We start from the raw sequence: 16162 nt of genomic DNA, 5'->3' as shown, positions 1-16162 counted from the left end.
ATTATAACTGTTAGCAAAACCGCTGCCCTCTCGCCGAACGTTTATGCTAGTAATTATTAATTATAGTATTCATACCTTATTCTAAAATAAACTACACAAAACTGCACATTTTCTAGAGAAGGAAATGGTGGATGTGATCTTTAGTCGCACACAACTTATTTCATCAAAATGATTTAATGTACTGAGTTAAAAATTTTCACAAATTAAATATTGCTGAGATTGCAAAGTTTCTTTTATATTAAAAGTTATATTTTTTTTATTCAAAATTAATAATTTTTAAAGAACTCCAGTTTTCAGTGCCATGTTTAAAACTTACACCAATAAAGACATAATCAAACCCTCATGTGCAGTCCTATTGAAAGTCGTGTTCATGTTGAGTGATAGAGTATTTTTACTTAAAATTGTGTTATAAAGTAAAGTTCGTTGCTTACACTATAGTTATTTTTCAAATTGTCTGAATTTTGAATATCCAAAATATGAAGATTTTATTGAATTCTTGCTACTGATGTCAGTCAATAGATGGCAGTACATTCGCAATAGTTTGATTATACACATTACGAGGTCTGTTCAAAAAATACGCAGACTGTTTCAATTGCGCGGCTCCAGTTGGTTCCAGGGGAATCCGCTTGGTGTCGCTAGGATCGCATAGTTCAGCTGATTACGACGCCATTTCCCGATCGCAGATATTTTCATTTGTGTATTAGCTACGCGGTTTTAAGTGAAGTGCGATTTTTTCGTTTGGCGGATTTCAGAATGAATGACCTGAAGGAGCAACGACTTGCTGTGAAATTTTGTTATAAACTTGGAAAATCTGCGACTGAAACTTTTGCTATGCTTAACACGGCTTACGGTGATGTTGCTATGAAGCGTACGGCATGTTATAAGTGGCATGAACGTTTTAAGGATGGTCGACAGTCCATTGAAAATGATGAGCGTCCTGGACGTCCTTCCACGTCAACTGACGACCCACACGTCGATAAAATCAACACTCTGGTACGGGCAAATCGACGTCTGACTGTCAGGGAGCTTGCTGAAGAGTGTGGGATATCAGTTGGATCTTGCTAAGAGATTTTGACCGAAAAATTGAAGATGCACCGCGTTGCTGCGAAATTTGTGCCTCAGAACTCGTGAGTTTTTGGCCAAACACTCGATCAGTGTTCTTCCCCACCCCCCTACTCACCTGACCTTGCTCCTTGCGACTTTTTCTTGTTCCCCAAACTCAAAAGACCCTTGAAAGGAAGAAGATTTGAGACGATTCCCGAGATTAAGGTAAATGCGACCAAGGAGCTGGAGGACATTACAAAAGAAGCGTACCAGGACTGTTTCAACAAGTGGAAACACCGTTGGGATAAGTGTGTGCGTTAGGGAGGAGAGTACTTTGAAGGGGTCCCAGACCTGTAACTTCTAAATAAAGTACATTTTGTTTTATGACGTCAGTCCGCGTATTTTTTGAACAGCCCTCGTATATGTGTGTGTTTTAACCCACACATTGCATGAATCTTCTCGTGTGATCCATGTCAAACACACTGACTTCACGACGGTATAAACTGCAATGTTACGAGTGTCTCATGTGATGTCATTTTAGTGTCTTACGGACTGACTAACACAAATATTATTTGACCATAGCCCAATGAGACTAGCTGAATGACCTCGGGTGATCCACCCCAATGCTACCCATCCACAGGAATTCAAAGCCAAAGTGGAATATTAAAGTGCTACTGACATCCCCCAACCACCAAGATCATCTTCTTAAGGCCCCTTACGAGTCACTACGTAGGGCAAACAAGTACAGATTCCAAAGAACGTCAACTGAAAATATAGAACCTTCCCTGGGACTTAGGCTCTTGATTTTGATTGAAGTACTTCACTTAAAAATTGGTATTGAACATGCAAAATGTTCCAAAAATTGCATATTTGATCTCAATATCGGATTAAAATCAAAGATGTTTACGGGCTACATTCATTGATTTACGTGGAAAACGATCTTTCGAAACAATTGTTATGGATAATTAACCATTTCACGTATCTTTAATTTCCAGTGAAATTCAATGAATATTTATTTAGTTCACTCTAATATGTCATGGAAATGAGTTTTCTTGCATACACATTTCATATAAACATCGCTTAATATAGATGTATTTTAGGATAATCGTAAACCTGTGAAAACTACAAAGTAATTCAAAAAGTATTAAAACCAGAATAAGTTAATTATCACTTCATATTTTTCTCTTAAAATACATCAAGGTTAATGAAATTGCAAGATGTGTGTAAATAACCATTTAATCTACAGTGGAACACCAAATAGAAGATGGTTACATATTAATGGATCTATTTATATTATTACGCCAATACTATGACTATATTCACACTTTTATCCGTAATTTATTTTTCATTATAAATTCTATTACCGACAACTTAAATAAAAAAAATTCCAAGCTATTTTTAAACTGCTCTAAATAATGAGTATACAAAATATCTATATTTTATAAATTACCTGTAATAATAAATCAAAGATATTTAAAATATGATTTAAATTTGATATTTATCACAATTTTGGTACGAAGCCGCAGTTCAGTAGTTTAAATATATAATAATGAAATACATGTCTAGAGCCATTATGTAACATCCCATGTTTTGTAAAGTTTCATTCTGCCAGTGAAAAAATCATGTTACTTTTGTTAATTATTACCAGTATGTTATATGGTTGTTTTGGATATTCGGGCAAAACTATAAAACCACTCTGTTTATTAGTAATTTAGCAGTTCTTAGTTTTGATCTGAGAAAATGAAGAAAATACAGCTTGTTAGCTATATCCATTTGCAACCCTTAGACAATTAAGTTCCATTAGTCTGGTAAGAAGCTCGAATTAAATCAAAAGAGCATCATACACATATGATTAAATTTCTCCCAGTATTACATTTACCTGGAGGGACTTATAGCAATAATTGCCGTGCTGTAATAATCTTTAACATTGTTTCTCTTGTGAAAAAAGCTAAAAAACGTGAATTTTGATAGCTAAAACATCTATTAATTAAAATCAGTCTTGTACAATCATTCCTATACGAAATTCGCTTCCTAATCATGTTTCAACATGGAATAGAGCTTATATACGTTTAAATAATACAAGTAATGTTTTTTTTATGATAGATCACTGAAATAACATTTTAATGAGTAAGCTTAAGTCATAGTCCATTTAATATTCAGGGAAGGATGATTATATTTTTAATCAGGTGTTTCCATTCTTTGTTGGTGGACTCAAAAATTATCTTAAGTGAGAGAAATTTTTCATGTAATTTCTATTCAATACCCATAAAACGAAATAACTTTACTATAAAATAAGTCTTCAGTTTTAAAACAGAATTATTATTCTTCCTATTGATAATATTGAAAACGAATTTTTCATTATATATTTATTTAATATACATATATTTAGGCTTCTGTTAAATTTTTATAGCAAGAGCTTTTGAAGAGCAAATGTGTCTTCCTTTTCAGCTTTTTTAAAATTTTCATCAGTTGCTGAAAGGAACTGTTTAATGTTAATCTAATTTTGATCAGTTTGTTTAACCTTCTTCTGGTTTTCGCTTTCTGCACTTTTTTTCTGAGTTCGTCCTCTATCTTTATTTTGCACTTTCAACAAAAATAAGCATATTCTTCGTTACATTTACATACAGGATAATGCCAGCATGTCTAATGTGGTCAGTTATGACTCTCTTAACATTAAGGGCCATGCTTTGTTGGCTTCCTATAATAGCTTCTTTATTTACATAAACATGCTCATGTTATCTTTGAAACGGAAGAAATCTGTAATCAAACGATTTTAGGAATATTACGAGAATTTCTTTGTGCTGCCTGAGAATAGTTTCACATTCATTTTCTTCGACTCTGTCTGCATTTGTAGACATTGTGTCTGGTAAGATGAAAAGATAACATCAATGGATGATGCATTTATGGATTTAAGCAACGATGAGTGAATTAATTTCGAGTTCATGTAAGTACAATTCATTTAACAAGGAACTAGTTAGCTAGCTCTGAGTTCTTCGTTAAACAGATGTCGAGTTTTTCACCGCTGAAGTTATATAATGTCTTTCATAAAAATATCAATGTCCAACGTGAATCCACTCAAGTTAAACGGTTTATACTGTTAAAAATCTATAAAAGTTCTCGGTCAAATATCTGAAGTTACCGATTAATAAGCGGTAATCACATTTATAGCTTTCGAGGATTATAGCACCCCAATTATAGCAAACCATATGTAATGTCTTTTGGCACGTCGCGTTGGTTATACGAGTATTTATAGGCGTGAGAAATTTCAGTCCATACAACATAATAGACGATACACTAGTGTTTACGTACATACATATATCATTGATTCTTACACAAGAGAATCTTCTACAAGTTTAATTAACAGGAGGGAATTTTGCAACAAAGATTTAACAGTATAAGGTATATAAATTTCTAAATGTAAATTTAACTTAACAAACAAACATCGATCATAAAAGAAGTATACAATAGTAAAACCGTCACATTAGTTGCTTAAACCAAAAGTTATAAAAAATATGTCCCACCTACAGGTTGTAATTATGATTAAGATATGTAATAAGAATACGAGACATTTTTTTTCAAGTTATTATAGGGCCCCCCAGTGGCTCAGCGGTATGACTATGGACTTACAACGCTAAAAATTGGGTTTCGATACCCGTGGTGGGCAGAGCAGAGATATCGTATTGAGTAGCTTTGTGCTTAATTAAAAAAAAAAGTATTATTAAAGCGCTATCTTCTGGCGATACTTTACACGACCTCACAAAATAAAGTAAGTTTGACGTTGCTTGACTTTAACGATATTATAACGTCATACAACATAAATTTAGTAGAAATGTTACGTGGTTGTATCGAAACGGAGACGTTGTAGTGTGTTAATTAGGCGGACTATTTTTACTCAAATGTATACACAGATGAATGAGTTCGCTGTATACTTCAATTTCGAAACATTCAATTAGCTTTTAATACTTATATGAGTTAATCCGCATGACAGTAATTATGCGGAAGGTGTTATAATTTCTGTTCTTCTTTTGAAAATGAATATTAAAAAGAATTTTTTCAATGATCATGCTCTATCTGCTTTCAATATTTGTTATCACGGACAAGGTATGAATGCTTCCAAAAATTAGATTTCTTCGGAAAAAAGATATGCCAGTGTTTTCCTTCATCGCTCTTGTCCAGTTTTCCATAAACAAATTTATTTTTCGGTTTGGGATTTCCAAACTGATGCACAAGCGTAAAAAGTGACTGGAGTTGCAATGAAGTCTTAACAAAATATTTTCTAGTTCTTCTCTTAGGAAAACAGTCGTTGATTTCGAAGTGTTCCTAGAATATTGTGAATTGTTGCCCTCTGAGCTGTGTTAAACCTCATAGTTTATTTTTATCTGGATCAGAATATATGCCCGATTTTTAGAGACGGTTATTTCTTATTAATCATAATCTTCAATGTGTGAATGGGAACATTATTCCAGACTGATTTTGGAGCTATTTCTGTCCTAAAGCTTGATATTTTTTTTTCGACAGAGAACATTAAAGACTCTTATACAGCAATGCGTCATGTTATTGTATTATACATATCACTGAATAAATGTTTCTTACACACCCCTCAAGTCATAAACTAAACGTTAAAGACTCGTTTAATGAAGTCTGATCGCACATGCGGGTAAGGTACACTGCTAGCCAAAATCTTAAGGCCAATGAATATAAAGAAACAAATATGCATTTTGCGTTGTTAGACTCAACCACTTATTTGAGTAGAGCTTCGAAAGATGAAAATAAGAAAAGGGAAAATAAAAATAAAATCTTTTTTATCATTTAATAGGGAAAATGTAAACACTATGAAATTAGCTTAAATACTAGCTGGTCAAAAGTTTAAGACCTTACCAAAAAGAAGTCCTCAACAGGGTAGGAAATGCCAAACAAGAGGTCTCAGTAGTGAGTTGCACGACCGTCATTGCAAATAACTTCAAACATTCGCTTTGGCATGGTCGATATAAGCGTTTGCAGAAGGCTGGCTGGAATGTTATTCCAAGTGGAGAAGATGGCTTCATGAAGATCACGCACTGTTTAGAATTGACGTCCATTTCTATAGACCTCCCTTGCCATCCACACCCAAACATCTTCAATGGGGTTCAGTTCGGGCGAACACCCTGGATGGTCCAAAAGAATCACGTTATTCGCCATGAAAAAGTCCTTTGTCCTGCGAGCATTATGGATTGCAGCGTTGTCCTGCTGAAAGATCCAATCATTTCCATACAAGCGAGGGCCTTCAGTCAATAAGGATGCTCTCTCCAACATGCCAGTGTAGCCAGCTGCTGTTTGACACCCCTGTATAACATGAAGCTCCATTCTTCCATGCAAGGAGAAAGCGCCCCATATCATGAAGGAACCTCCTCCATTGTGTCGTGTAGAAAATGTCTCCGGTGAGATATCCTTATCGTGCCTGTAACGTTGGAAGTTATCTGGACCATCCAGGTTAAATTTTTTCTCATCAGAGAACAAAACCTTCGTCCACTTTTCTATGTCCCATGTTTGGTGCTTCTCAGCAAAGTTTAACCGAGCTGTTTTGTGGTGCGGAAAGAGGCGTGGTCTGTGAAGACGTTTACGGTTTTCAAAGTCTTTCTTTCGTAGATGCCGTCTTATTGTGTTTGAGCTGCATTCTGCGTCCGTTAGGGCCTTAATCTGGTTCAACGATCGGCTGATGTCTTGCCGGACAACCCGTTAAATCCTCCAGCTCAACACCGGTGAAATTATTTTGGGCCGACCAATTGAAATTCTCGTTCTGTATCCTTCAGGGTCTTTTAAGAAATTTGCAACAGCAGTTTTACTACGCCCAATCTCACCGGCGATGGCACGTTGAGAGAGACCTTGCTTTTGCAGTTCGACAATTGTGCCACGTTCAAACTCTTTCAATGTTTTAGCCTTTGCCATATTTTTACCCAATGTAACACAAGAGATGTCAGTGGAAGATGTTGACAACGCTAATGCCTGAACACAAATGACTAAATTTCGTTACGTGTTTTCCGATTAACGCTTCGTTTCAGTATGGTCTTAAACTTTTGACCAGCTAGTATTTCGGCTAATTTCATAGTGTTCACATCTTCCCTATTAAATGCTAAAAAGGTTTTTATTTTTATTTTCCCTTTTCTTATTTACATCTTCCGAAGCTCTACTCAAATAAGCAGTTGAGTCTAACAATGGAAAATGCATATTTTTTCTTTATGTTTGTTGGCCTTAAGATTTTGGCCAGCAAGTGTATATACGTGAATAAATCACTCTCTCTATCATCGGCATGGCCAGGTGGGTTAAGTCGTTCTACTCGTAATCTGAGGGTCACGAGCTCGAATTCCTGTCGCACCAAACATGCTCGCCTTCTTAGCCGTGGGGGTGTTACAATGTTACAGTCGATCCCACTATTCGTTGGTAAAAGAGTACCCAAGAGTTGGCGGTGGGTGGTGATGATTAGCTGTCTTCCCTCTAGTCTTACTCTACTAAATTAGGGACGGCTAGCGCAGATAACCCTCGTATAGCTTTGCTCGAAATTCGAAAAACAAAACAAACAGTGTATCTTTTTATCCTAAATGTATCTGTATGGCTGTCTGATCCGTATATTTAAGAAGCGGAAACACTTGTAAAAGTGTGGTGGGAGGCTCAAAGCCGCTTCCAGTGAAAATGGAATTTCATCGTGGATAGCACTGAGGCCTTTTTGAAACCATTCTAATAACAATATATAGCTAAACACAAAGACAAGTGCTATGATGTATATTATTTGCAATGGCGTTGTACTTTGTGGAAACTACATTGGTGAAATATTAGGGGAGAGAATGTTTAGAGAGCTGTGGTCTGAAAACTAAGTAGGACAAGAGTGCTCCTCGATGGTGAATATTTAAGAAAATAGAAGTTTTAAATGTCTTGGAATAATTCTGTAGACAGGTGGAGGAGTGAGTAAATACGATAAAAACGATTGAACAAAACATGGATGAAATCAGTGGAGTGGTATGTGACAGATGGATAGTAACAGAAGTGAAAGGTAAGATTTATAAAACAGTGACAAAACCAATAATGCTGTTTAAAGGTATACAGAGAATCAAACGATGTTTGTAATAATGCTTTTGTCATATCACTATTATTGTAAAATTGAGGACCTGGAAAACAGAATAAATACGTAAAACATGTTTAAGCCTTTTCACAACTTTTTTTTATGAAGTATATCCAACTCGTTGCTAAGCAGTACGCATCGGGCTCGTTAGCACTAATACTAGAGGTTGAATATCCGTGTTATGGACACATTAAGTGTAGCTCACTCTAAGGTTTTGCACTTTAAAACAAACAAACAAACAACACTGTGAAAATATAACAAACAAAAAATGAGACAAATTTAATGTTACCCTTATACTTAAGAAAAAGAATTACTCTAAACTGTCTATTAAACGTTTTAATTTTGAGACTTACGATTCACGGAGGCAATGAACAGTTTTGGAGTGTACAGTGTATCATAGCAAAAACCACACAATGCAAAAGTGAATGCTGTTGAAGTTAAAAATTTCAAAATAATATTCATGATCAAGATTTTAGCGAAATCATTTTCACCCTTCATTTTTAACAAATAATTTTTGTGTTTTTGTATTACTGTAATACTTATGTACGTGATAAATAAAAATCTACCACAGGTTTTGTTTAAGAAGGTTTATTTCAGTATAAGTTATACACACGCAACAGATGATATAGTTGTGACAATGAACAAATATATATACAGCGAGTGGACATAAAAGTGGCTGCTCTCGAAAATATTGTTAATTTGTTATATCTTTTGTTAAATAACATAAAAAATATGTAAAACTATATGTTTTTAGAGCTCCCTCGATGAGTTCTGTTCAAATATGATCTGAGACCCCAATTTTAACAGTGGCTTTCGTAAACACATGAATTTTTAATAATTTTAGTTACATTTTATCATAAAAAGTGTTGTACACCTGCTGTAGTTTCTTAGATTTTTATATAAAGTGTTGTACACCTGCTGTAGTTCCTTAGATCTTTATATAAAGTGTTATGCACCTGTTGTAGTTTCTTAGATCTTTATATAAAGTGTTGTACATCTGTTGTAGTTCTTTAGATCTTTATATAAAGTGTTATGCACCTGTTGTAGTTTCTTAGATCTTTATATAAAGTGTTATGCACCTGTTGTAGTTTCTTAGATCTTTATATAAAGTGTTGTACATCTGTTGTAGTTCTTTAGATCTGTATATAAAGTGTTGTACACCTGCTGTAGTTCCTTAGATCTTCTTATTACAGTTAATATACAAAATGATCAGAAAAGTTTCTCTATAATAATGAAATGTAAAAACGAAACTCAAAATATCACAAACCAGTTTCACAAGTTAATATTTAGTCCGCATTCCCTTGGATTTCAACAACTGCTTCACATCAACGTGTCATGCTTTCATTGAGTTTGTACAGATTTTCTTTTAGAACTTCGAAACGTTCATCTTCCGTGTTGGTTTGCGATCTTTCGTTAATGGGTCAAACTCAGCCCATATACTTTCAATCGGATTGATATCAGTTGATTGACCTGGCCATTCCATAACATTCCTCTCCTTTTCTTTAAGATATCTCTTAAAGACTCCACAGTTGCAGAGAAACTTGTTTGATCATTATGTAGGCTGATTAAAATAATAAGATCTGAGGAACTACAGCACGCACAACACGTTTTATGAGACTGTGCAACTAAAATCATGAACATTTCAGATATTTACAAAAGCCAGTGTTAGAATTAGGATTTGAGAACACATTTGTATAGATGTCACCGAGTGCATTCTAAAACCACACAGTTTAACATATTTTGTCCGTTGTCTAATAAATGATGTAAGAAATTACCTACATTTTCAAGGGGGAGACTTTTTTGTCCATCCTCTGTACAGATATGAATTCGACCATAGATTTGATTAAAATTATCAATTCTGAAAACCAAACAAATTTGTGTCTTGCCACACATATAAATTTCGTTAAACGTTTGACATATGTCTCACCTGGAGGTATTGCTTAAATCTGACATTGTAATTGGTTAAAACACTTCTTTTTTAAACAGACTTTTAACATCCGCTTCCTCTGAAACAGCTGCCACTTGACCTGTATAATACACCGAATAACTTTGTACGATGGTTCCTCTGCAGATAAATATAAACCGTGTTGATTTGCAGAATGATACAAGCTAAACCTTACTGAGAACTATTCACACAACAAGGTTTAAATACGTAACGTATAAATATCATTCACTCATAACCTACATTGTTAACCTCTGTAAAATAAACTGGAAGAGTAATTTATGACTTGGTATTAATCAAATTTGCTAAAATTATACTCACTTAGTCATATCTGTTTTTATCTTTAAACATGTTGTATTTATTTAATGTTTAAGTTAACATCATGTTCATAGCATATCATTATAATAGCGATACAATAATTTTTCAAGTCTTGTATTCGTATTAATGGGAAAGCTCTCCTACCAATGCCCGGTATGGCCAGTTGGGTTAAGGTGTTCGACTCGTAATCTGAGGGTCGCGGGTTCGAATCCCCGTCGCACCAAACATGCTCGCCCTTTCAGCCGTGGGGTCGTTATAATGGAACGGTCAATCCCAATATTCGTTGGTGAAAGAGTAACCCTAAAGTTGGTGGTGGGTGATGATGACTAGCTGCCTTCCCTCTAGTCTTACACTGCTAAATTAGGGACGGCTAGCGCAGATAGCCCTCGAGTAGCTTTGCGCGAAATTCAAAAAACAAACAAACCCTCCTACCATTCCGTAATTTGAAATACTAAACAGATAAAAAGCAGCCACTGAGTAGGACCTTATCATCGATGGTAAAGAATTGATTGTGACTCTTATAATGCACTCTCAGTTTAAACTGCTGAATCAAGTGTCGTCTCTGACATTATAGCATTCTCACTTATACCACAAAGCTCTCTGAATAAAAGAATTCTGAGCAAAGAACACTGACGTTTGTTTAAACATTCTTTTTTGAACTTATGATGAATAACACAAGTGTAGCCAGGTGTCTCATTCTAAAATAAACTTCTTACACATTTTATAAATAAATCTTTTACACCTAGATTTGTCACATTGTAGATCTTATTTGAACACAAAAAACAACTGTGGCGAAAAAAATGTGATTCTATAATAAGAATATTCAGTTTGCTTTGTTTTCTTTGAATTCGCGCAAAGCTACTGAAAGGCTATCTGTGCTAGAAGTCTCTAATTTAGCAATGATAGACCAGAGGAAAGGCAGCTAGTCAACACCACCACTACCAACTCTTGGACTACTCTTTTACTAACGAAAAGTGGGATTGACTGGTACGTTATAATGATCTACGGCTGAAAGGGTGAACGCTTTCGGTGGCGAATATTCAAACCCGAAGGATAGTTAGTACATTGGCACTATTTTTATAAACATACTCAGACTTTGCTAACTGAATAAAACCTCATGGGAACTCTTGATTAATACAGACATAAGTAAACAAAGCGAACAATACGTAAAACATTATCAAAAACGTAAAGTGGTAGTAATATTTAAACGTTCAACAGTTTCGGATAATTATTTGAAAAGTGAAACTTTTTATTATTATTTTCCTACACTATTAAGGGAGGTTCGACATGGTCAGGTGGTTAAGGCACTTGACTTGCAATTTGCGGGCTTGAATCCCCGTCACACCCAACAAGCTCGCCCTTTCAGCTGTGGAGGCGTTATAATGTTACGGTCAATCCCACTATTCGTTGGTAAAAGAGTATCCCAAGAGTTGGCGGTGTGTGGTGATGACTAGTTGCTTTCCCTCTAGTCTTACACTGTTAAATTAGGGACGGCTAGTGCAAATAGCCCTCGTGTAGCTTTACGCGAGCCCCCCGCTAGTGCAGCGGTAAGTCTACGCAGTTGCAACGCTAAAATCAGGGGTTCGATTCCCCTCGGTGGGCTTAGCAGATAGCCAATTGTGGCTTTGCTATAAGAAAACGCACACACACAGCTTTGCGCGAAATTCAAAAACCAAACCTATTAAAGGAAACTTGGATATTTTTCAGTTAAACGAAAGAGCATTAAATGTATAATATTGTAGATATAAATATTTATCTGAATAGTGGTATTGCTTTAGTTGAAAATTGAGTGGATGCATACACGTATGTATAATTTAAAACGATTATAAACACTGTTTACAAAGTGACAAATACGTACACAAAAATAACGTCTCCTTCTCGTTTGTCTGTAGGTGGTTCCCACAGTAAAGTCACGTGACGTTTCAGATATGGATCTACGTGTGTAACTGCTGAACACGGCAGAAGATCGGTTCCTCTTACCTTTTTCCAAGAGCCTATTCTCTTGTTCGTGCGTGGATCAACAGCGGTTACAAAAAACCCTTTGAAAGGGGCGCCTGTGATCTGGACTGGAAAAAAATATGTTAGATAAAATAATTAAAAATACCTTCTATTCTACTTACAATATTACTCCTGTATTATAGAAAAAAGAAATATAAACGGTCTAGTGATCGATTTAACTTTCGAATTCAGAATTCTGTATAGAAATAAAATCAGTTTAACTTTCCAGAATACGTTTCAGGACACGTAACTTCTGGCCGAATGAATTTGACTAAAACGTATACATTTAGCACAAAAAAAAGATTTGTAATGTGTATAGCTTGTTGTGTTCAACAAGGAACAAACATTAAAATATCATAATCTTACACACACACACATATATATTAATATTAAATCTTAAAACAAAATTTCGAGGACGAAAAAGAGGTGATTTTGACAATGTCACAAAATCACGAAGAAAGTCTCATGCTCCTAGAACTCTTGTTTGGAATTTCGCACAAAGCTACTCGAGGGCTATCTGTGCTAGCCGTCCCTAATTTAGCAGTGTAAGACTAGAGGGAAGGCAGCTAGTCATCACCACCCACCGCCAACTCTTGGGCTACTTTTTTACCAACGAATAGTGGGATTGACCGTCACATTATAACGTCCCCACGGCTGGGAGGGCGAGCATGTTTGGCGCAACTCGGGCGCGAACTCGCGACCCTCAGATTACGAAGCGCACGCCTTAACGCGCTAGGTCATGCCAGGCCCTCTCCCAGAACTCACGTCACAAATTCGTTCTAACAATTGCTTCTTATAATGTTAAAAAAAGATATATTTTCCTTTTCCCAATTACTTCTAAAATAAATATTGACACACGCTATGCATTTCTTTCAATATTTTTTGTGAAAAAGAAAAGTATAATATTTCATAATTTCTATACGTAATTTTTCAAATATAGAGAAAACGCATTGTATTCTCACACTTATGATACACGAGCGTAACATTTAAGTTTTTATGTGATCTATTTCTGATGCACAGCAATAATAAAGTAATTATATGTTTGTTTTTGAATTTCGCGCAAAGCTACACGAGGGCTATCTACTCTAGCCGTCCTTAATTTAGCAGCGTAAGACTAGAGGGAAGGCAGCTAGTCATTACCACCCACCGCCAACTCTTGGGCTACTCTTTTACCAACAAATAGTGGGATTGATCGTGTCATTATAACGCCCTCACGGCTGAAATGGCGAGCATGTTTGGTGCGACGGGGATTCGATCCCCCGACCCTCGGATTACGAATCGAACGCCTTGATCCACCTGGCCATGGCGGCCCGTAATTTTGATTTTAAATTATGCAATTTATTCATCAGCAAGTTGATCGTCTGACTGAAGTCAAATCGGATCTTTGTTTTACACGGTAAAGGACAATGTTATTTGATATTTTTATATTTCATTGCAACTTTGTGTTTACTCTAAAAATTAATGCTGCTTATGAAGAAGATTTTGGTTTGTTTTGAATTTCACGTAAAGCTACACGAGGACTATCTGCTCTAACCGTTCCTAATTAGCAGTGTAAGACTAGAGGGAAGGCAGCTAGTCATCACCACCCACCGCCAACTTTTGGGCTACTCTTTTCAAACGAATAGTGTGATTGACTGTCACATTATAACGTCTCCACGACTGAAAGGGCAAGCATGTATGGTGCGACCGGGATTCGAACCCGCAACCCTCAGATTACGAGTCGAACGCCTTAACCCACCTGGCCATGCCGGGCCAACTGGAATAGACTGAACATAGCTCATTTTGAAGCTTTGCGTCAAAACAAAACATTCAATCTTTGCCACAAAAATTCCAACGAAAGAAGTTACAAACAATAGACGTAGCAAGAAACGTTTCATTGCCTACCTGTAATTTCTGGTATTGTACTGTATGAATACCTGCTTGCAGAAGCTATAAAATGATAAGGGGATTTTTCTGACTGACTGGCTTTGATGAGTTCGTGGCGTGGAAGCGTGGAATCACAAGATTCAACAGGAGCACCTTGTGGAAAAGCACAAACAGTAATAATTATGGCACAGAAGGCTAGCAAAGTATATATTATTTCTCGGTACCACATATTCTACCAGAAAGGTGAAACAAGTTTGAAATAAAGACGTATCTGAATCAGGAGTAGACCAACCAACAGTATCAATGGTACTAGCTTAAATGGGTTCAAACTACTTCTTCAAACAACACTGTTGTGTAAGTAAAATCTACGTGAAAATAGCTCAAGGACGAGGACAAGGGTATAGGTTGTGCATAGGGAAATTCATACCGAAAGAAAGTTGGTCAATATATGATTTAATGATTGCGTCAACAACAGTGGCTAATTCGACCTTCATCTTTCTTTCCTTTTTTTTTAATGTTCTTATAAACTTTCTTTTTTCTTTCAAGTTTATAATTAAGTTATACTTCAATGAACACAACTCACTCTCAGTTACAGAAACAACAACTGTCCCAAGTTGGCCAGTGTTTCCAGAAATTGTTTAAACTAAAACATTCACGGCTTACAGTTCTGTGTTCATATTCATCCCAATATTCACTTTCAAAACTATGATTTATTTCTCTCTTTTCACAAATTCTGGGAAGTGTTGATATTTATTATGCACTTTACCCGTTATTCTATCAGCACACTACTCTCCGCTACAACTCATTTTCTGCTATATGCTTCTCCCATATACTCGATACCATCTCCACTACGCGTTTCCCACATCCGATACTCTACCCAGTGCATTAGAAACCAACAAAAAAACTCAGCGCGTAATCGGTTTTGCATTAGCAGCGCATCAGTTGTTGAAAGGGCGAGCATGTTTGGTGAGAGCGGTATTCGAACCTGCAACCCTCAGATTACAAGTCGAACGCCTTAACCCACCTGGCCATGCCCGGCCAACTGGAATAGATTGAACATAGCTCATTTTGAAGCTTTGTGCCAAAACAAAACATTCAACCTTGTGACACGTATAGTTTAATTCGACCGTATAAAGACGAACTAATTATGCAAGAAGCCTAAAGTAATCGTCAACAGAAATTCGAGCGCCCTCATTATATCAACTAAAACACTTAACCACATTTTTAATCGAGTAGAAAAAATTAGTAGTTCTGAAAAACGGTTTGTTTGTTTTCAGTGTCGCGCAAAACTACACGAGGACTATTTAGCACTGTAAGACTAGAGGGAAGGCAGCTAGTCATAATCATCTACCGCCAACTCTCATACTAACGAATAGTGGGATTGATCGTTACATTATAACGCCCCCACGGCTGAAATGGCAAACATGTTTGATAAGACGGGGATTCAAACTAGCGACACTCAGATTGCGAGTCGAGCGCCCTAGTCATGTGGCCATGCGGAGCACCCACGTTTTAAAACAATCTTAACATAATCATGCAATTACAGTAGGCAGTAATGACCCTTTCAGCCCAATGACTTACGTTTTTTAATTGTTTGTATTTGTTGTAAGGCAAGCTACACAATGGGATATGTTTGTTTGTCGACTATGGGTATCGAAACCCGGTTTTTAGCGTTACATGCTTTAAAATTTGCCATCGAACCACTCGAATCTTCTTACTTGAAGCAAAGTATTCTAGTGGTTTGGAAATTTTATTAACACATATATATATATATATATATATTGGAGGAAGACCAGCTACATTAACTGAAGTATAATAATATTGTATACAAGGTTGTTTATTAAACACAATATGACGTTATTTCGCTAAGGTTGCTTTAATTAAAACAAAGCTAAGGGCTA

General features: G+C 36.1%; 1 protein-coding gene across 2 annotated transcripts; it reads right to left on the bottom strand.

Moving 5' to 3' along the window:
• Window positions 1-8715: 8715 nt before the first annotated feature.
• LOC143245031 (reelin domain-containing protein 1-like) lies at window positions 8716-14596 on the bottom strand. Of its 2 annotated transcripts, XR_013025436.1 has the most exons (4): window positions 14280-14596; window positions 12256-12463; window positions 9053-10202; window positions 8716-9011 (listed from the first exon to the last, which is right to left on the bottom strand). XR_013025436.1 is itself a non-coding variant. In XM_076490809.1 (3 exons), the coding sequence occupies exons 1-3, from the start codon at window positions 14488-14490 to the stop codon at window positions 10100-10102; spliced, it is 522 nt and encodes a 173-aa protein (XP_076346924.1). In that variant the 5' UTR covers window positions 14491-14596; the 3' UTR covers window positions 8716-10099. The 2 variants fall into 2 exon arrangements, 1 of the variants encoding a protein (XP_076346924.1); XM_076490809.1 differs by having other exon boundaries at window positions 8716-10202.
• Window positions 14597-16162: the final 1566 nt, after the last annotated feature.

The sequence above is a fragment of the Tachypleus tridentatus genome, chromosome 2, assembly GCF_004210375.1.
Source record: "Tachypleus tridentatus isolate NWPU-2018 chromosome 2, ASM421037v1, whole genome shotgun sequence".
Taxonomy (NCBI): domain Eukaryota; kingdom Metazoa; phylum Arthropoda; class Merostomata; order Xiphosura; family Limulidae; genus Tachypleus; species Tachypleus tridentatus.
This window is presented reverse-complemented; position numbering and strand designations above follow the sequence as displayed.